Source organism: Vanellus vanellus, assembly GCF_965231255.1.
Source record: "Vanellus vanellus genome assembly, chromosome: 9".
NCBI lineage: Eukaryota > Metazoa > Chordata > Aves > Charadriiformes > Charadriidae > Vanellus > Vanellus vanellus.
This window is the reverse complement of record NC_138914.1, coordinates 1,822,091-1,844,322: the sequence shown is the minus strand read 5'-3', so window position 1 is coordinate 1,844,322 and position 22,232 is coordinate 1,822,091. Positions and strand designations below refer to the sequence as shown.

The 22,232-nt window shown below is 50.9% G+C and overlaps 1 protein-coding gene across 4 annotated transcripts in view; it reads left to right on the top strand.

The window, feature by feature from the left end:
- Positions 1 to 21,593, top strand: part of CADPS (calcium dependent secretion activator) — a gene marked incomplete at both ends in the record, with an annotated part of 221,813 nt that extends 200,220 nt beyond the window's left edge. For all 4 annotated transcript variants that reach the window (XM_082487726.1, XM_082487723.1, XM_082487724.1 and 1 more), the window contains 3 exons: positions 359 to 466; positions 19,520 to 19,624; positions 21,414 to 21,593. In XM_082487726.1, coding sequence (XP_082343852.1) covers positions 359 to 466; positions 19,520 to 19,624; positions 21,414 to 21,593 — 393 coding nt within the window. The remainder of the gene's footprint in view (positions 1 to 358; positions 467 to 19,519; positions 19,625 to 21,413) is intronic.
- Positions 21,594 to 22,232: the final 639 nt, after the last annotated feature.

Genomic DNA, 22,232 nt, shown 5'->3' with positions numbered 1-22,232 from the left:
AAAACAAGAAATCCCCATCCCAGCTTGCTGGTTCACTCGTTAGGTCAGCAGCACCAAAGGCAGCAAGACAACTTCCCGGCATCGGTATGTCGAGGAGGAGCTCTATTCCTCCGGCCGGCTTCGCTCTAGGCGAAAGAAGAGAAAGAGCAAGTGTCTTTGCGTGATCTTGTGCTGCGCGCAGTATTTTGTTGGGCAAAGCAGCGGGACTCGGTGTCCGTCAGGTAAGAAAAGGGCGAACTGCAGGAGGACAGCAGGAGATGGAGGAGAAGGAAAAGCAGCGACGAGGCTACGCAGAGGAGCTCTCCCCTCCACCACTATTCATGTTTCTCTCTCTCTTCTTCTTCTCTCCCCCATGCAGAAGCCGGGGATGGATGTTGCTGATGCCTATGTGACATTTGTCCGCCACTCTCAGGATGTCCTGCGTGATAAGGTCAATGAGGAGATGTATATAGAAAGGTTATTTGATGTAAGTAAATGCCTTCTCCTCCTTGGACACCAAGCAGGAGAGACCCAAAATGTGACAAAATAAGACAGGAGGATAAGTCACATTTTGAGAAAATTTATTGGTTATAGCTTTAAAAAATAAATAAATCTTTCCTTTCTTTCTGACTAAGGCTCGTATCTGCTCTCTGCCTGCTTTAAATCTCTACTCTAGTCTACTGTGTCTTGGTCTGTCTGTGCGTGGATTTTAAGGGAACAGCATCTTCTAAGAGAGCCCTTTACTATGTTTAAGCTTGTGGAAAATCTCTCTCTGTAACAGAACATCTTGGTCATTGTTCTCGCTGTTAAAATTTGAGCCGGGTTTTTGGCAGATGCGCTTGCTAAGGGCCATCTCTTCCGCACATTCTGCGGTGTGTTTCATTGACAAGCACTCCAAAACTGACAGTGAATTAAGTGCACTAAATTTTAATTTTAAAAGCTAACCAAAACAGAGCTGATTAGGAATAGACTTCCGTATTTCAGGAGGACCATGTTGTGGTGTCTGACACCGAAGGTAAAGTCGAGACGTGGTCTCCTTGATGAAGATGGCATGGTAGGAACTGACCCAGATGCTCAGAGCTGTTTTTCTGTTGCGCGAGAGAAATTCATTGGACTGTAAGAGAACAGTGACCTGTGATGCCTGTTTGTTTTGGATTTGGATGCATGTTAACCGATATCTCTGTTTCTGTTGCTCTTGTTGCGTTATAGCCTTTCTGTCCTCGTAGCTGTTCTATAGCGAAGGTTTTCTGTTGACGGCCAGCCTGTAGCATTAGTGTTTCAGTCTCCCTTAGGGTATTTGTCCATATATCGATTTCTGTTTGAAGCAGCTTCTGTTCCTACTTTCCTTCCTTTCATCTCTCAGCAGTGCCATTTCTCAGTCTCCCAGCTCTGGAACTGTAACAGCCTTCCTCGCTTTCTTTACTCGCTCCTTTGCTTCCTCAGTGTGCAGGGAAAGCTGCTTTTTTTCCCAACCAGCCTCCTCCTTCACGCGATACCTCTCTTTCTGCGCATTACCTGTCCCTTAGAAACCTCTTCCTCCTTTACAATTCCCACTCTTTCTTTCCCCCATCCCTAATCAGATTAAAATGGAACTTATCTCTCATGTCAAATGTTTTATCACATTATATCAAGTGGCATGAATTAGAGTCAAATAATCTTACTGTGTACATCTACTAGCATGACCCATATCCACTGAGAATGCCTCATTCATGCGCGGAGCACGGCAGTGCCTCCTCCGGGCGCCGCGCGGGCTCGCTCCGGGGAGAGTTTGCAGCGCAGAGCACCAGACGCAAATCACCCATCAAGCAGGCACGGGGAGAAAAAACAAAACATAAAACAAAAGACTGTCGCTTCCATCTGCAGCGGGCCTGCGAGTGCATTGCTCGTTTGTGTTGAAATTTATTCCATGAGCAGTTAAATTTCCAGAGCTCATCTGGACTGTTCTTTTCAATGCCTACACCGCCTTTCCCTCATCCTTTCCCTATGAATCACAGTTGGTGTGTTTGTACCCTTTGGGCCATTATTTCCAATTTTCAAAAGGCTGTAATTAGCACAAATATTGGTTTCGGTTTGATCCGCTCGTACTTAGTTTTACCAAGCCGTATCTTAAACAAATTAACAGTTGACATGAAAAAAAAAAAGAAGAGCAGCTACCTTGGTGGCGAGCAAAAACTGCAAACCCTTTCTTTCCCTCCCTGCTTTCCTCGAGTCTCCTTGGTCCGTGTGGAGTAAAATAATCCAAGAGTAGGGCTTTTACATTGCTCCGCCTGTTCTGACCCACGCCGGCTGCTGGCGGGAGCCGCAGCGTGTGGGAGCTGTTTCCGTTCCCATTCCCATTCCCGTTCCCGTTCCCTTTCCCTGCGTTGGCGGGGTGGCACTGGGACCCAATACCGGCAGCATCTTCGCCCGTGTCTCACGTACGGGAGCGTGGGCCCGCGAGCGGGGCGAGCTGCGGGGCCCTTGGGTGGCGGGGAGGGGGGGGACGCGCCGAGCCCCAGCCACCCGAAAACAGGAGTCGTGTTTAGAGCGGTCGTGTGTGGTCTTTGCCAGGCTGCCGCTGAAGAAGCGAGTTGCCCCTGCGGTCGGCTCTCGGCACGGCTGAGGTGCTGCTGGCAGGGTTTATGAGTACACGGGGGTCACCCGCCACCGTGACTGGTGCTGTGTCCATCTGCGTTTTGCTAAGGACAGGAGCAAATGCGTAACGGTGTTGTCCCCAGCTCGATCGCAGCCCTTTGCCCCCCTCACCTAACGCAGCGAAGCGGCGCGGCCACGGGGTCTTTAAGCTCCTTTGGTCTCTGCACTGATGGTCGTGTTTTCCAAGGACGCTTTAGGTGCTAGCTGCCTTTTTAATATGAAAGAGGGACAATCAAAAATGGTCTTTTTGATGCTGAATCAGACTTGGGCCTGACTTTGTTCTGGCTTCCCCCGGCGTGGCAGAGGAGCAATCCTCTTAGCTGCAGAGTTTCTCCAGGCAAGGAGATTATTAACACTTCGGAGGGCAGCTCCTCCCCTGGCTTCGTGCAGCCATGCTGGCTTACCCCAGCCAAAAGCTTACTCCAGTTTTAGGATGTTATACCTTAATACGTGCGGCAATGGCAGGTAAACAGCGTAAATCTGCCTGCAGGCAGTTCCTCTGCTCTCAGCGTGATCGCTCTAGAGACACTCGCAATATAGGGCTAAATCCCCTTTCTGTGCAGTCTGGAAAAGGCTTTTTTTTTTTTTTTTTTTTGCTGTGAGTAGCGCAAGAGCAGAGTTGCCCAGTGCGAGGCTGCCTGTCGCATGTTCGGTGGTGTGTGCAGCTCCCGGGATGTTCCTAATCCCCACATTTCTCCGCGGTCCTGCCCGGCGCTTCCACTCGTTTCCCCTTTGTTTCCTCGGAGGAGCGGAGGCTGCAGAGTGCGTTGGGCCGTCTCCCAACAGAAGCTGGGTTAACGCGTCTCTTTTGGTATTTGCCATGATTTCTTAGCTCAGACAGCATCTCTCTCCCCCTGCATTGCGTGCCCTGCTCGCACCTGCAGAACCGGCCGGTGGTCTTCGGGAGATCCCGGTGTTCGTGGAATATTAGTGTAATATTTCTGTGTGGTCTGTGTGTTAATCCTCTTAATTCTGCAAATTAGTCGGGGGGGGGGGGGGGGATGGGGTTTTCCCCCCCTGAAATAGAGTCATCTTCATTTCAAAAATCTATATTCTTGGGATCATTGAGTGAACAGATTGATGGTGGAGTTCTGGTGGTGATCAAAACCTAACTAGCTTTTTGGCAGTGCTGTTTACTGCAGGGTAACATGACTTATTTGCTTGGCCTGGCTCACTAATTTGATAACATTTAAAGCTAAAACACTGTAATGAGGCCCGTTGGTAGAGAGCAGTGGTAACAGAAGAGTTTCAGAACAGCAGCACAGCGTCCGCTCCCTGCGATCCCGCGCGTGGCTGAGTGCTTTAGGATTTAAACCGCTGTGATGCTCTGCACGCAACGTAGAAGCATCGCGAACCCTGTGTAGCGCCTGGCGGAAAGTAAAATTTTGTCACTTTTTCCCGGGAAAGGGGGCAGAGTTGACATGCAGAATGTGACTGTTTATAGGAACGATGGGGCAGAGGCGGGCGGGTGTATCTTAAACATGGGAAAATACTTGCAGAGTGATCTCGAGTCTTCAGACCAATCCTGCCAAATTCAGGTCTCCTTTGGCTCAGGACACTCAGAATTTTGTAGGATCAGAGGTTATAAATCCGTAATTTTGTATGAAGGCAGTGGGAGTTTTACTTGTAAGGGTTATGCTCTTTGGTGGAAGTTATTTATACATATTTGTACGTGTGTATATCTTTACACACACCCTTAGATAGTCACAGTATAGGTTTCGACCTGTCAGAACATATGCGATCCAGCAAGTCGATGATTGACTAGTAGATAGCGTGAATGCCAACCTTTCTTCCTCATAAATTGGTAAACAGTAATGTAAAACACAGCGAGAATATTTCCTCCCCAGCCGCAGGCGAGTAGCACGTACACAAAAGGGTACTGAACGTCGAGTGAGCTCCCCGAGATCCTGCGAATTCCAGCATCCTGATGCAGTCCTTAAATAGCGCAGATGGCATTTTTCTCTCTGATGATTAATTCAATATCTTACCGAAAAAAAACAAAAACATGCTTTTGATATGAGAGATCAAAACACCAAGAGAAGCTCCTAAGATTGCGAGGACCTAAAAAAAAATTAATTTATTTTTTTCCTCCTTGTACTTCTTGAAGACACCAGCCTGAGTAGAAGATAAGGATTAAAACAGATGTGCTTAGTGCTCGTTCATCTGCTTAAATCTAGCAGTCTCTGAGATCAGTGATTAAAAAGCCATCTCTAACTTTGATGAAATCCACTGCAATAGTAATACTGTGTCTCTGATCGCTTTCTTACGGGCCTCATGTCTGCCTAAACCGGACATAGAAAACATTTCACTGGAGATGATACATGGATTATATGGGTCAATTATACACTTAATCTGCCTTCGGGGGATTAAATGTGCATAGATTGACCCTGCGTATTTGGCTTGTCCTTGGCAGTTATCAGATCAGGAAGGTTGCCTTTACCAAAAAGTCTGGTAAGAACTTAATGCCGCAGTGATACAGCCCGCTGAGGTGGCAGCAGTCACCGTGCTTTTTGCAGAAGGCAGTTTTACCACTTCACTGTCACTGTGTATGTTCGCCTTCCTCGAAGGTCTGTGTCACAGCCGGGATACCAGACGGAGTCTTTTCTCCTGAAACGAGAAAGCGAGCCCGTTCCTGCCCGTTCTCTGCAAGACGGAGGTGGTTTCTTTGCCTTGACGGCAGGCTGGGATGGTTTGGGGTCCGGGCGGGCGTAGCGGGGAGGGCGATGGGGGAGATGGGGGCTTTGCTCTGCCCTGTGCCGTCCCTGGTGCAGAGGGACGGTCACTCCAGGTCCTCTCCCAGCAGCGAAGGAGAAGCCGTGGCTCAAGTGTTAGGGGAGCCAGCATCTCCTTCCCCGCGCCCTCGGGGAGGCCGGAGCCCTCGGCTGGGGCTCTGGCGCCGGGTCCCGTCCCTCGGGCTCAGCTCCGTTGGGTTTTTAGAAAGCCCGGGCGATATCCCGAGGCTGATGTTGCAGCTGGTGGAGTTTTGTTGCCGTTCCCCAGCCCAGAGCCCAGCAGGAGGGCTGAGGACGTGGCTCAGGACTGTCCTTGTATTTCCGAAGGTGGCCGCCCTCGCTGGTAACGGACTGCTGAGTATGAGGGATATTGAGTAACAAGGATGCGGGGCACTGTGCGAGTCTCAGACTTCAGGAAAATCCTTCTACAAATTTGCAGGAACCTGACTGAGCACTTCTCGCTGGTTTACTGGAGGATCCACAGGCAGCTCAGCATATGTTTCAGTACCTACTGATTTGGAACCTGCTATCACACCTGAGCGCGCAGAAAATATTACAAAACACAGACTGACAACTATACCAGTCAATTCAGCAAGTCCTCTGCAGCCATTAAGGCATGAGCTTATTCTTAAAAATCGAAGCTTTCGACTTCAGTGAGGTTACCCACTTGAACGTTGGCAGCTCCTTCAAGGCGCGCTCGCAGGATCGTGGCATTTCTTGCTAGAGTGTAAGCCTGTCACAGGCACAATCAAATGCCAAGAGAGAGCCCTTCGCACCCTCCCTTCTCCTTCCCCTCCTCGAACCCAAAAGCCTGGTCGTGAGTCAGTGGAGCTACTCGCTGTGAGTTAGAATTACTCACAGGAGGACGGGTTGCAGGATCAGGGGAAGAACGGATATCAGACTGTGCGCCGGGCTCCCATCTAATATCTGCTCGCAGCCGCACTCACCGCTTTCTCTGAGACAGACAACAACCTGTTTCCCTCCTACACAGCTAGACTGCTCATTAGGGCACTAACTCTCTCCCACTCCCATCCTGATATGGCCTCCACTGAGCTATTTCTTCTGCGTTGTTTTCTGCTTTTTTTTTTTTCTTTCTTTTTCCCCCCTCTCCCCCCTTCCCGAGTGAGTTGTGAAATGAAGACAATTAGGCAGATTGATCTCAAGGAAGTGCAGCTTGCTTTCCCCCCCCCCCCCCCCCCTCTCCATGCATCCCTGGGAGAGCCGGAGCAGCACCGCTTTTGCTGCAGAGGCTGCCGCAGCCCTTGGCTGGTTCGGCAGGACCCGGACCCGGACCTGGACTCAGTCCCGCTGCGGGGAGGGACCTTTGCTGGGAGAAAAGTAAAACTGTGATGGCATTTATCCATATAACTTCTAGGAGGGGGCAAATTCTCCCTGTCCTGAGGGGGCACAGCGTGCACCATCCTTCCGTCGCCTCTCCCCACGTGCCTGCTCGGAGCCGTGCAGGAGCGGGGAGAGGAGCTTAGCACGGACATCGCTCACCGGAGCCATCCCTCGTCCTGTTTTACTCCCATACGTGAGCTTCACACGGCAGCAAGCACGCGCTCGTGCGTGGCCTCCCGCCTCTCCTGCATTCCCCTTAGCAAGGTTTCTTTTCTGAAGTGCTCATTTAAGTAGGCTCCATTTAATTTATTTTGGGGAGAGCCTTAATAAAATAAGTCCTAGATCTGTCACTGGATTTTACATGTCGTAAGGGTTTTTTTTTCCCTCCTAAATGTCTTTATCAGAACAGCTTTTCATGTTCCAGTAGACATTTGGTTGAAGACAGTTAATTTGATTTCTTTTCCAGAGGAGATTTTCCATTAATCGTTCTAAGAAGGCAGACTGATTGCTCCGTTACGTTAAGGTCAGCATGGGCTTGCTAACATCATCCACACAGTGCTTTTGAGCGTCGCAGATGTTTGTTTTAGGGCAGGCGCTGTGTGAAAGATCATTTATTTCCCGGTAGACGTGAGTAGCCGAGGTAGGTTTTGGGGAAGAGGTGCCATCGTGCTGTATCGCGGGCAGCGAGGCATCCTCCATCCATCCAGAGAGAGCTTTTTTCTGAGCAGCCTCTCCTCTCCCGGACCGGGAGCTGCCTGTGCACACGTATAACTGCGTACGAGTCGCGTCGTGCGCTCTGAGCTGCAGCTGCCTTCCAGCTCCGTCGAGGGGTCCTTAGCTAATCGGCGCTCCAGTCTTGTGGGTCGTCAGGGCCTGAAGGGGCTGGATTTCCCTGTGAACCCCAACCCGCGCGGGTGCCAGCTGAGGCCGGGGGGTGCGAGGAGCGCGGGAAGGGCCGGGACGCCCCGGTGCACGCAGATGTGCGGGGCTGACCCCCCCCGGCCCGCCGGGGCCACGGCTGCCAGCAGCTCCGCTCCCCCCCTCCGGGCTGCGCAAAGGGCCTTTGCCCAGAGAAACTCACGGTGCGCGCAGGGGTGCGCCGACGGCCCCTGCGCGGACAATGACAAATTGTCTGCTTTCCAGCGGCGCCTTCGACCCCTCTTTGCCTTTCCCCCCCCTGCAATCCCGCCCCACACAATCGCTGCCGTTGCCCGCGCCAGCCGGCGGTGCGTGCGAGATTAGCCGTCCCAGGTCACTTCGTTTCTCTTGATCTGCGGCTCTTTCCTTTCCCGGCGCTCCTTTAAACCTCGCCCTGGGTGTATGATATCAGCATTCAAAAATGCTGGGCAGGACTCGGGCAGGGAGCGCGTTTTCCCCAGCGTGTAACCCCAGGGATGATACAGGGGAGCTGCTCCCTCCCGCCCTCAGGACTGAGATGCCCCGGCAGCCTCTAGCTGCTTTCTTTTGAATTTGCAGGCTATAAAAGAGCCAGCTAAGGTCTATCGACTTCATGACAGCTTTCAATTCAACCTGATAACAAGTATAATTAACGTATTCCGTAGCACGCATTACGGTATCGCGTCTTATTGAGCACCTTTGCATCCAGTGACACCGTCGCTGCCGTGCACTAACGGGGCCCTGGAATGGGGACAGGAAAAAAGCAGCGCGCTGTGGGGATACTGTGTTTTACTCAGCTGCTTTATATAGAAACTGAGATTTTAACATGTCAACTTGATTTCTTTTTTGAAAAATGGAAATAAGCAGAGAATATTTCATAGGTTAAAAAAAGTGTTTGAGAACAGGCACCCATACAGAAGTGGGTTTGTGTGCGCGTGTGTGCGCGCGCCTTTATCATTTTTTATGCAGAAGCTCTTTCGTGTAGAAAAACCGTGGTCTGCAAAATCCTGCGAAGCAGCAGGTGTTTTTGAGGGGGTTTTATTTGGCGGTTCCCAGCGAGCGCTGTGCACTTTGCTGAGGTGTATCCACAGTGAAGGGAGAGAGGCTCCAGCACCCAGAGCCATCCCGAGGGTGCACCCAGGGCGCCGTGGGGAGCTGAGTCCCCTGCCGGCAGGTACGTGGGGTGCCGTGTACCAGCACACCCTGCACAGGCGGGGACGCGCGTAGCCGGGGCGGGCTGAAAGGCAGTGCCTTCTGCAGATGTATAAGGCGGTGCCCGAGGATTGGGGCTGTCCCGTCTCGGGGAGGAAAGGAGGCACCCACTGCGGCTCTCAGCCCGCAGGTCTAAGCAGGTGGGGTGTCCCTGGTTTGATGATGTTGTGAATGAGAGCGAATGTAGAGGTGCTGCCAGGACCGATGTCAGCGGCTCTCCTTCCTGGATCACCGTGAGCATCGGCTGCTGCATCCCCCCCGCACCCTGCCGCGGATAAATAGCTGCTCCCACGCAGGTCTCCCTCGCAGTTTTCTCTGCCTGCTGCCCTCCATCCCGCCCGGACCAGCGCGCGGATGGAGAGGAGTGCCCCGCTCCCAGCGAGTGTAGCAGCACCTGGCCGGGGTTTCTTCGGAGGTGGTCGGCGCGCCGGCTGGCGCCGCAGTTTGCTCCCAGCAAACCCCAGCGTGCTCAGACCGGGGCGTCCCCGGCTGTAGGAGGCGGTGAGCCAACGTAGCAGTAGCTCTTTCAACGAGATCCCCCCCAGGGGAGGGAGCTCAGGGAGACACTGGCGTGCCCACCTGTGGCTCGTCCCCAGCGCCACCCTGCCCTCAGCTCTGCCAGGGGTGTGAGTACGTGGCTCTTGCCCAGGCAGAGACTTTGGCATCTGGCTGGCGGGGCAGACCGCCCTGACGCGCAGCTTGGGGACGGCTGAGTAAGTCCAAGCCGTTGTACCCCCCGCAGCAGGGTTCCTCCTCCTCCGGGGAAGGTGCAGGAGCATCTGCAGGTCCCTTTCTGCCTCGTGTCTGGCTGTGTACCTGCGGTGGGAAGCCTTTGCTTGTGTGACGAGAGCGCAGGGATTGCCTGCAAAGCCACTGACGGGCAGAGTAAACGGACCTTCGCCCTCCGCGGCGTGTGGATTGCAGCTGCACGACCGCGTGTAGGCGTTAACCGGTTTTGTGCAGCACGGAAAGCAGAGAGCGTTAGAGATGATGTTCTTGGATATCTGTTTGCTGGGGACCTTAGCCCCACTGGCACGAAAGATGCCGATCCTCCTCTACCTCCTCCAAAAGGAGCAAAATGAAGGGCGGAGAGAAATTTGCAGCGTGCAGGATGAGTTGTGCCCCTTTGGTGAGCGAGGGGTTTGTGCACTCCCACCAGCACAGGCAGAGGACGTGCCCACAAGGAGCCCCGCGCCTCTCCCTCCCATTAACACCCGTGGCACCGACCTGCCGAGCCCCGTCGGGTCCGACTTCCAGCCAATTAAGGGGGAAGCGCCAGCCTGAGCGCACCCTGCTGCCGAGATCCCCAAACAGTGGGTGATCGCAGGTACCATATGTACTGCAAAAAAGCGTGCGGCACTTCAATGCGCCGGGGTCTGCGTTTCAGCTTTCATTCTGAATTCTCTTCCCTGTTTGAAGGCAGAGCGCTTACGCGATTCAAAGTTTTTTTGTGGTTTATTTTGGGGAAGAGAAAAGGGGGGGGGGGGGGGCGAAGATAATGTAATTCGGTGATGCCATTTGCATCCTAGACAGATGATGAGTCGCTCTGGCTAGCAGCTTAACCCTATTATGCAACGCTGGGACTGTGACTTTATTAAATAATAATACAAATTATTTTAATATCGAGCCCCTTTGACTTTGTAAGTTCCTCATGTAGCTACATTGTCAGTGTGAATGAAATTTCATAGTTAAGGAATACAAAGTAGAGTAAAAGGCATGCAGATGCCACAGCAGCGGGGTGGATGTTGAAGAATACACTGCGTGTAGTTACAGTGATAGTGTTATAGCGATACGAAAAATCCCAGTGTGGCCGTTTATTTCAGTAATAGCTCAGTGTGAGTGTGACCTGGGAGACTCTAGACAGATTCAGGAGGCTTTGATAGAATAAAGTAACATAATTCAGGAAAAAAAAAAAAAAAAAGACCCTGGGGTTTCAAGGGATTTTTCTTAAATCGTTAGCACTTTACTAGATCTCTAGAATTTAATGTAGAGTTTAATAGAGGGGTTTGATTCGGAAAACGAGGGGCATGTTGCCTCTTGCGAGGAGTGCTTGCCCGGGCGTAGGCAGAGCCCAGCACGGCTGCTGGGGGATTTGCTCGTGCAGGCAAGAGGCAAGTGTAGAGTCCAGAGTTTGGCAAAGAGTTCACATATCCCAAACACTTCGGATTTGTGCGCGCTGCTTCTGAGCGTCCCAAGCCAAAGACCCCACGGGGGAGTTAAATTAGCCCACTGCGATCTGTTACCAAAACTTCAATTTGTTTTCTGAAAGAGAAGATACTTTCAAAAGTGTGTGAATTTGAGGGGGAATTACCTTTCTAACAGCAAAGCGAGGGCTGCCCGGACCCCTCGCGGTGCTTTGCTGTTGTGCGCTCCGTAGAGCTGCACCAAAAGACCTACTTTTGATGTCGGCTTTCGCATAACTAACGAGAGTGTACACACTTAAAGAATTGCGTGCACGAGAAAAGCTACCTAATGATCGGACAGTGTTATTATCTGGCATGCGGCGGCGTAGCGGGACGATAACTATTTATTTACTCTTTGTGGATAATGTTCTGTTATTTTCTAGTCTTTGGCAATAGCAAGAGAGCATCTGATATATACAATATTGGTGTGTATCCAATTGTTTGTGAACATCCCAAGTTTTGAAACATGGTTGTGAGAGAGGAATATAAGCTTAAGCTTGAAAGGCTAAAAAGCAGAAAGCCCCACACGTAAATGCTATTATGCACTTAATGAGGCAGGGTTTAAAAAAAAAAATCAGCCACACAAGTTGGTTTTATCAAAGAAAATGTATAAATAACAACCAGTGATTCAAACTGCCTCACAAAGGGAAAAGCAGGGACGGGAAGCTAGCACTTCACTCGTGGCATTCAGATAATAGTATTTACTACACTAATCTTTTGGACTTAGCAATTGACAATCAATATATTATTATCAACAAGCGTTAACGCAAACAAAAAGCTTCCATTTCTTTTTTAACTGTGTTCCCTTAAGTCCCTTAAATTTAATTAAAACCAGACAGCTCTCCCTCTAGTACAAATTAGAGTTAAAATCATATTAAATATTTGTTCTATGGGAAAACAAAAGTGTCGGCTTGTGCTACTGGGTTTGGCTGCCTTTTTTTTTTTTTCTTTTTCTTTTTTTTTTTTTACACACAGAGGGGAAAAAAAAAAATACCAGCTACTCAAAGTTAAAATAAAGTCTCTCTCCCTCCCTCCCCGTCTCCCAAGACTACTGTCTATAACATGTTGTTCCTTATAGAAAGTGGGATATGGTGGCATTTGCTTGATTAACTTGCTCGACAAAAGTGACAGCTGCTGTGGGTGCATGTAGCTAAGCTGCACAGCGCAGTTCCGCCTTTGTACATCTGTCAGCAAAAAAGGAGGAATAAAGAGTGAAAAGAGACAAATTGGTCCCAAAAGGCAATCCATTCAACTCAGGAGGTTTGCTCTATTCAAGCACTCGCTGGGAATCTCAAGTGCTAGGTAGCTTATTCAATTTCATTCATTCTTTAGAATGAGCCCACAAGTGTTTAATTTCTTATTCTGTTGAATAAAAAGGGGGAGCGCTTTTTTTTTTTTTTATTGGAAGCATTAATTGTAAGACTAGCTGATCAATGCCTGTGATATTAACTCATTGCTTATTTTCTGGTTAGCTGTGTGCTCTTAGATCGCAGCCGGTAAACTTCATTTCTGTAACGTGGGCAATGTCACACCAATTTCTCTGCTTCCAGGCGTGCTCGGAGGTGCAATGTGGGGTCCCCTGAGCCTTGGCCCCTGCAAGGCTTGGGGGAAGGGGCCAAATCCTCGGCAGGTGTAAATCCAGAATGTCGCGGGTTTATTATCGATGCCACCCGTGGCCACGGCCGGGACACAACTGAGCCAGATGCTCTTTGCCTGTGGGGCTGAGCCCCTGACCCCGCTGCAGGTTTGGTCCTCTGCGCCGGAGGAGGTTTTACGGCTCAGAATGCTGAGCTGCCTTTGGATGGCCCTGCGGGTCCCCCAGCGAACGGCAGGGAAGGGGGAGACCGACAGCGGGGCGTTGTGGAGTGATACCCGGCACAGAGGACGGGTTTTGTTGAGTAGTGGGAAGAGAAGTTGGTGAGCGCGTGGGCTGGGGACTGCTGTGTGGGCAGGTCTCTGCTCGCCATCCAGAAAATGTATGCTTGCAGGGCAGACAGGTGCCTCTTCCTTCTTCATCGTGTGGCAGTTCTGTCCCCATCTCCTCATCAGCAGCGGGGACCTGAGCTGTGGGTGCGCCTGAGGGACCACAGCTCTTCACTCTCCTCGGCTGTGCCACGTCCTCCTCTGGGGCCACCACCATGTATCAGCTCAAGGGTTTCAGACAAACGTGTGTCACCAAGGCTCTGTCCCCACTATTTCCTCACCCTCCCGGCTGTGGGTCAGCCTGGGGGATGGCCCATCACCTTCTGCAGCAAACAAAGCCCGGGACCAAACTGGGATTGTGTACGCTACTGTGTATGTTCAGGCTTGCTGGGAACCTCTCTTTTTTTTTTTTTTTGAGTAGGAAACTGTATTGTCCGTGAGGCTCTGTGCTTCATGCTTACTGTCTTTACCAAGTTTTTGTAATTGCAAAGACCGCCTGGGATCAACAGCGAAAGAAACATTGAGGGAAGGTGGAGAGGAACACCTTGGTGGCCACGGAAGACCAGAGGGAGAAGAGTGGTCGTTCCAGCAGCCTGGTTGCAGGCTGTGTGTACAAACGTGGCTGCGTGAGCGTACGGGGCGCACCATGAGCAAGGGCAGGAGCAGGCGCTGGTCCCACGGGCAGGCGGCCTTCACCAGAAGAGCTCCTGCTCCCATCCCCCAGCGAGTCCGCGCAGCGCTGGCAGCTGCCCGAGCAGAGGTGGTCCCCGGAAAGCGTGGTCCTGAGCCGCCGTGCCTGCGCCCCCACCTTCCCTGCGGAGACAACACCTGCCAAGGGGAGGTGGCTGCCGTGGATGCATGTGACAATGCCGAATACCGAATTTGATCTCAAGAGCCACCCAGGGTGGGGATGGACACGGCCGCGTTGGCTGCCACGTACTGTCGGCAGTGCTGAATCAGCACAGCCCCGCTGTGCTTCCCACCAGCTCAGCTCCTGGCCCACTGGACGGCGACGCAGACACCAGATACAAAGAGTCGGTAATTTTTTACTCCTTTTTTTGGTGTGTTGTTTTTTGTTTTTTTTTTTTTCCTGACTGATGGAGTCACTCTGAGAGAGGGCTGTTGCCTGAGAGCGGGTTCCGTTTTCCTTTGGGCAGCAAGACTCGCAGTCGGCCCGTTCCTCTCTCCCTCCCCGCCGCTGTGGTCCCCTGGCTCCGTGCCGGCTGGGGGATGCTGCGGAGGCAGCCGCCCGGCGCCCAGTCCCTCACCTTTGGAACACCTTGAATTCGGGGCTTCATTGCAAAGCCGCCTTTCAGCATTTCAAAACAAGTCCGTGTCCCGGACAAAGAGAGGGAGGCAGCCGGCGTTCGGAGCCTCCTGCTGCAGTGTGTGTCGCAGTTTTAAATAGATTTGCCCTGCTTGGATTGGTTCTGGTTGGAAAGCGAGTACTGAAATGAGAGGTCATAGGGGAGAGTTACTATGGTAATTGAGTAGTATCACCAGTAGTTTTGCTCTTATGAGCATTAAAGCGCGTAATAATAGACAAACAACAGTGGTTAAAGCAAGCAGGTAGGATTACTATGTTCTTTTGTCAGAAGTATATAATGTCTTGTAGTCAGTTTTAAAGACTTCTCAACCCCCAAATCCACCCAGCAGTCACCTGCTGAGTAATTTTGTATGCCTAATCTCTAGCCCTTAACTACAAGCTTTCTGCTAATTTGAGGCAAATGGGTATTTTTGACACTAAATAGGGCAGTAAAGAATCCCTGACCTAGAAAAACTCCATTCCAAGGCACTGAGAGCAGAAAAATATTCTTTCAGCATCCTTGTGAGACCTTTGGAATGACATAAAATAGCTTTGACTAAACTGCGCCGCAGCCTTCGATTAATGGTTCGCAGAAACTTGCTGAACATCCCTGCTACAACTTCCCCCATAAAACTTGTCACTTCAGATTGCCATCAGCCACCACAACAATAATCATTTCATGCCTATTGCTAATTGCAAGCACAGCTGAGGCTCAGCGGGGTGCTCTTGCACAGTCCCAGGCCTTTATACCAGCCTCAATCTGTTGTATGGCACTTGTTCACACACAAAAAAACTACCAGTAAAGGCAGAAAGAGGCAGAGTCACAGGTTTCTTGTAATCCCTCCGCTACCCTGCTGACAACCCGGCCCTATAAGCATTCCTGGTTTTGTCCCACTCTTTACAAAAGCTGAAGTGACCTTAAGCTACTAGTATGTAAGCTTTTGAATGAAGAATACGGCTCCTTCAGGTGCCTTAAGAAGCAGTGTTGCATCTGGCTTACGAGATTCTGTTTGCAGCACCCCTGGGGTGAGCTGTGGCTTCCTGTAACATGTAAAATATGAGTGTGAACTCAAGGTTCATGGCAAGGAACAGGAGGTCATGCTTCCATTCAGCTCACACCAAAGAAGACGGGGCTTTGCAGATGTTCCTGGGTATGTGTAATGACACCACCTCCCGGAAAGCGCAGAAACCCAGCACAGGGCTTTTTTTTTTTTTTTTTTTTTTTTTTTTGATGAAATGTGCCACACTCAGTGTGTTACTTGCAGATTTATTCATATCAATTTTTGCAATTTATGTATTCAGAGACAAACTTGCTATTTCAGCAACTTATTGATCATGCCTTTGCATTCAAAAAAAAAAAAAAAGGCTGGAAGGGAGGAGGAACCTTCTTGCCTGAGGTGGTTGGGGCGTTGCATGGGCAGCCATGGATGGAGGCCCACCCCTTGGCATGCTGCAGCTCCTCTAATGCCAGCCCAGGAGCATCCCGGCCAGCCCAAGGCGATGGCAATGAGGGTTGCTGTGAAAGACAGGCAGGGAACAGGAAAACTAACCTTAAAGAGGGACTAAATTCCTGGCCGTGCAAATACGGTATCTGCTTGCTGTTGCTGGGTTCTCGGAGCATCTAAAGAGCGTCTGTTTGCATTTCCTCTGCTGCTGGCCAGGTCACACCGCGCAGCAGGGGCTGCGGCATGCCTCCACGGGAGCCCTCGTCCCTTCCCTGCTGATGTCCCAGTGGATGCGTAGCATCCACCAGGATGCACCCTGCGCAGCTGCCCCTCACCCCGTGTCCCCAGACTGAGTGTAATTGTCCTCGGAGCGCTGGACGGGGATGCCAGCTAGCATCAGTAACGTGTGTGTGCAGCAGCGAGTTGTATGTGCAGTTGGGTCCACGGGCCCGGCAGCATCGATGCGGTCTACTCATTCTTCACAACCAGATGGGAGGAGTTTGGAGCGTAGCTGGCCCTGGGGCTCCAGAAATGTGCCTGAAGTGTGTTGCAGCCCCATGGCACAGCCCCAGAGTTCAGCACTTGGGCTGTGCCCTCTGCACCTTGCCTACGGGGACAAGCCGCAGGGCTGGCGCCGGCGCCCCGAGGATCCCCGCGTCCCCGGCGTGCTCCCCACTGCCCGTCGGGGAGCGGCAGCCCCGCACGGGGGGAGCGAGGCGGCCGGTGCCCCGACAGGACCACACTGCGCTCTTTTGTCTGAAATCGTCGCGTTTCCGTTTCAGAGCATTTGGCTTTGTTGTTGTTTTTTTAATAATATAATCATATGCAAATGTTATCTTCTTTGGTAGGTTAGTCATGAATCAGAGGGCTTGTGCGTCTTATAGCACATCAACACTAGTGATAGCTAAAGGGAACATTTAATTTATGGGCTAACTTATTTTTATGAATATGCAGGGCTTAAATTCAGCAGTTGGTGCGTGCTCTATGAAGTGACGTGACGGTTTTGTGTATCAAGATCAATGAATTAGACTTTGTCTTTTTCTCATAAAGCAGAAAGTCTTTGGAGTAACTTAGCTTTGAGAAAGAGAGCTCCTTTCATGCAGCCGAGCAATACGCCTGGCTGAGCCCTTGTCAGCCGGTGCGCAAGAGGAGAGCTGTTCAATTTGGATTCGGCTCGGCAGAGTCTGCGACTCCCCAGAATCCAGCGTGCTGGAGCGCCTACCAGAAACACAGCAAAATGTTTAATTTAGCTAATCTGAAGGTCTCAGGGCAGCAAAGTCACCTTCCCGATAACTTCCAGGCAGAGGCTATCATTTCTGTTCCGGATCCGTACAGCCGTGTAGGGGTGTGTGGCACAAACAGAAATGGCAGGACCGGGCCCCGACAGGGACTTCTCCTCTGATTTAGAGGTGACATAAACGCCCGGCAGATCGTTTCGTGGAAGGTGAGAGGCAGCAGTGGAAGGGAGAGGGAGAGCATATGTAACATAGGGGCGCTTCGTTCCTCCATGGGTTTTGATTTAAAGAGGTGGTGGAAGGAGGTGTTTGGGTGACCTGGGCGTCCGTGTGCCAGCACGGCCCTGGGTCACAGCTAGTGTCACTCAAGAGCATGATTCAGTAAGCAGGTCGGTTGCACAAAATGTTACATTATAAACATGAACGATTTCTCTCTGTTTTGCCCGCGTGGGCCCGCAGCATCACAAGGGAACCCAGCCAGACCCCCCCAGTGACAGCGGTCGCATCGTGCCACCCCCCCGATGGACGCTGTGTCCTGAGAGGTTTTCCCAGCACCCGCAGGCAGCCGGGACTCTCTGGGGGATATCCAGGGATGCTCTGGCCTCTCAGACTAGTCTGAGGGATTGGAAGGTGTAAAGACCCACCAGACCTTCCCATCTGTTCTTTTGGGCGGGCCTACACCAGCTAACCAGGGTGCTTCACTCACAGTTCAACCCCAGTCTGACGCCAGGACCTCAAGCGTCCGCTAACAGTAGCTGAGCTTGATTTCTGTTACAGATTTCTGCTTTCCTACTGGAATTAGTTTCATTCGAGCTCTTAGCTCCTGCCGGGTCTCCGTCCTGGAGGTGCAGGGCCGGCAGGAACCCCTGCCACAAGTCGCGCAGGGTGTACGCGTCGAGCAAGAGAGCACCACGTGCCATTTCTCTGGTGCCTCTTCCGTCCCTTTATTTCCTCCATTTTATTAAGAGGTGGTGTAGGAATAGAAGTACGGGAACATCTTCATTGAAGTGGGGGAAAAACCCTTCCCCGTGCAGCTCGACTAACCTCTGCTCTCTGCTCCTGGGGAAGGATGGCAGCTCCCGGGTGCGTTACCGCATGGTTCAACGCGTGTTGAGCCCACATTTTTTTTTGTGCCACTGGGCTGGTTTGGCTCGGACTCCATTTTCGGCTCTGGTCAGCCTTGTGCCAGCTCACACACTTGGCCCGTGGGTGCTCCGGGACGGCGGCGCCCGCGGGCGCTGGTGCTGCCAGCTGAGCCCCATGCAGGGACAGGTTACGGGGCCGGAGCCGCAGTGCCAGCAGTGCCAGCAGCGCCAGCCTCACCATGCCCGCAGCCACGCGCCGGCGCCGCACACGAGGTTGGAGGGTGGAGGGTAACGAGTCACCGGCCGCGGTTTTGTGATTGCAGAGTACTCTGTTGTCTTCATTTGCCGGCAGATTCAGCAACCAGAGGGACGAGGGCACGTTTCTGCGTCAGAGCCCCCTGCCCGAAGGGGCGGTGACGGGAGTTAGACTGGTGCGAGGGTTTAGCGGGGAGGGAGCGGCATTGCAGCCTAACCTGCAATGCGTTTGATCAGGATTTTTATAAACTGGTACGGTATTATTATTTTTTTTGCCTTTAACTGGTTCTAGCTGAATTGCAGCGGGTCTGCAGGGTAGGCTTTAATCTGTGTGTAAGAGAGATGGTGAGGTGAAAGGTGCACAGAGAGGCGTGATGGGTTTCTGTCCGCAGACTACTTTGCAACCAACCCTTGTGCTGAGCGCCGTGGGGAGATATTTGTGATTCCCCCCCCCGCCCCCCATCCCCTCGCCACAGCCCCTGCTTTTCCTTCTCTCGAGGGCTCGCTGCTCGTCTGTGTGGCGTCAGACGTGCAATGCTGGCCCTGCGTGAGCAGGGCGCTGATCCCACCGGAGCCTTCCCGCGCTGCGGGGCTGGCAGGCTGCTGCCACACAGCTGCAAGCCTTTTTTTCACCGACAAGCAGGAAAATTTCAGCCCCTGGAGGGGCCCTGTGAGTTCAGCAGCCTGAAACGAGCTCATTTGTTTGCTGCTTTTCCATCTTTCATACTTGTGAGAGTGAAACCAAAGCATTTCCCGCGCAGCCCGTAGGTGCTCACAGCAGCATCCCCACCCGCAGCCAAACCTTGTCCCGCACGAGCCTCCCCTCCGCCCGCCGTCAGGGCGCCCGACTCGCCCCCGCGGCTGGTTATGTTTGAATTGCAAGCCGGTAAGTAGCTTGAGTGTGGGTCTGACACACTTAAAGGCAGGACTGTGCTCTCACTGGGGCGGGGAACGGGTAAAATAAAAAAAATAATGGATTGGGCCAAGCACACACCGCTGCCGGCGAGTCCCGTCAACGGCAAAATCGGACTACAAAAACCCTGCGGTGTTGCTGGTGGCCGTTACCCCTCCTGAGAAGTTTGTTGCTGTTGTTATTAAAATTTAAAAGCTCATGCATGGAAATTCTGTGTGAAAGAGGGTGCCTGCGTCCCCCTCTAAGTCTGTCATGTCCCACGGAGGGGCGGCTGGTGGGAAGGGTCGGTGCTGGCTGTATGGGGGGTGCAGCCCGTGTTATTCGGGGCACAGCGCGCAGCCCTAACGTGGTGGCTGGAGAAGTCCTGTCTCTCTTGCAGCAATGGTACACCAGCTCGATGAATGTTGTCTGCACCTGGCTGACAGACCGCATGGACCTGCAGCTTCACATTTACCAACTGAAAACTCTCATTAGGATAGTAAAGGTAATCGTCCGATGTGTTTTCGATACAGTTGTGCTGTCGGAAGGAGCGTGTGTGTGCCTGCGTGTGTGCGGCGTGTTCTCTTAGGCAAACTGTTGCCGGCAAATAAATTGAGCCATTCATTGAAATTCTTTAAAATTAAAATACTTGAGTGTATGGCACGTAGCGAAGGCTAAACAGGAACTTGAAATGCATAGAGATGCAAAATACAGGTGTGCAAATCAGAACAAAGTAACTGCTTGCATGAAAAAAAGGAGAATCTATTGCAATTCGACCCTGCCTGTATAATAAAAGCGCACCAAAATTAGCCTTTTTGTGGACAAACACGTTGATCACACCAATGAACTCCAGTGTTAAAATGGGTTAAATCAAACCAGAAGTTCTTAACATTGTTTTACTAGAAACATTTAAGCCCAGCTATGGCTTGTGATTATTGTCAGAATGCAAATGAGGATTGTTCTCATAGTTAATTGAAGTTGTTTCTTTTACAATGGGTGTATATAATCAACTCTAAGAGATCACAAAGGTGAGATAACATACCCCGAAAGTAACATTTTTTTCCTTGAGTGCACGTGTATGTGTATATGTGTGTGTGTGCGTGCCTTGGACTAATGATAATTATTTCAGTGTGAAATCGCAGTGGTTTACATGAAATAATAAGATCACAGAAGGGGGTAAATATATTTTTGATCATTTTAGGTTCTATCTAATGCTTTTTGGTCTAGTATTTTATAATGTTTATGGTCTTGTGTGCAGCGAACACATTGAAGGCATGAATAAATTAAAAGTGAAATGTATTAAATGTGCTTTTCATAACCGAAAACAACAGGCACAGGCAAATTATTTCTACTTGTCAGCTAGCTGAGGAAAGCTTTCTTCCTTGTGCTTTATTTATACCAATATTACATTCAGAAGCAGCTACAACAAATCCAAGGACTTTCTGAAATAGCAGAACAGTAAATAGTCTGCACACAGAGCGCAGAGCAGAATTAAATGAACTATGAGGCCAGAGTTCTATCTCGCACTCGAAAAGTTTTTAAACGTAAATTCAAATGAGAGATATTAATCGTAATAACAAGGGAAATATAGCCAACTATGGAAATATAACCCCAGTTTCAGAATTAGGTGAAGAAAGAGAGATTTAAGAAACACATGCCATGTGCTTATGTTTATACATCAACAATTTTCCCCGGTCTCCTGGACTTAGCTTATTTAATCCCGATACTGTAGGTGGGATTATTTAATACAGAGCATTCCGGGAACGTGTAATCACGTCTGCGGTTACAGGCAATAAGCGTTCTGCTGCGTGAAGAAAAATAACTGACGTTACAGGCAGATGAATGCATCCAGGAGCAATGAAAGTTAGTTGGGGCAGAGCCCCCATCTGTTGTTTCGACGTCTTTTTAGACCCCAACCTACCATCCGCAAGGGAGCAGCCCCCAGCACATCCCTGCTTTGAAACCTTTACCAGCCGCACAGCCCGGCCCCCCTGCAAAGGCAGGGCTGGAGTCGCAGAGCTGTGGTTTCTTGCTCAAGGCACCCTAAAGGGACCTCTGCCACGGCAAAGCGGTGGCCGGCAGAGACACCCACCCCCGCTGTGGCCTCTGTGCTGCCCAGGGCAATGCCACATGCCTGCGGGGCTGGGACTTCCTGGCATCCCAGCCTCTTCCATTAGTGGCCCCAAACTCCAGGCATGGGGACACGGGCTGAGCCCCGCGGTGAGCAGGGGAGCCGGTGTCGGCCCTCACCTCTGTGCTGTCTCCTTCCTCCGTGCCTCTCCCCGCTGCTTTAGAAAACGTACCGGGATTTCCGATTGCAAGGCGTGCTGGACTCCACCTTGAACAGCAAAACCTACGAGACCATCCGGAACCGGCTGACGGTAGAGGAGGCCACAGCGTCGGTCAGCGAAGGCGGAGGGCTCCAGGGCATCACCATGAAGGACAGCGATGAGGAAGACGAAGAGGACGACTGAGGAAGCTGGCCTGGAGGACCGGCTGGGGGTCGCCTGGTATCCGTGCATGTACCTCGTCTGTAACTCAGTTAGCCACATTAGGAATTTTTATGTCAGCTCTAAATGCCCATGAGAAGTTTACCAATACAAATGCCATGTTAGCTGTGTGGTAATAAGATTAGCACCTCTCTTTGATTCGTCGGTTTCCTAATTTCATATCTATATGTTCATAAGCAATATGGAGCACCATTGTTTAATACTGTTAATGGAAAAACTACATAGAAAACATGCTAGGTGTGTCCCTGTTATAATTAAAGTTTAAACAATGCTTCATTAATGTACTGTATATACATTGATGGTAAATTGTTGTGAAGATGAGTGAATCGAGTCCTTTCATTTCTTTGTTTCTCTTCTGTGGATGCCAACTGCTTAAAATTAATAAATAAAAAAAAACAGCTTTGTTTTTAAAAGAAGAATGAGGCAATTACAAATGATTTTTTTGTTCTCTCTGTTCATTTAAAAACCAGAAAACAAACAAACCCAGACAGCCGTTTGAATCACTCTGCATCCTTGTTAATGTACCAGGCTCTTCCCTTCAATATGCAGTTAACTCCATAGAGGCTACATCCCAAAGGATTAGTCATTCTAATTGCCACACCA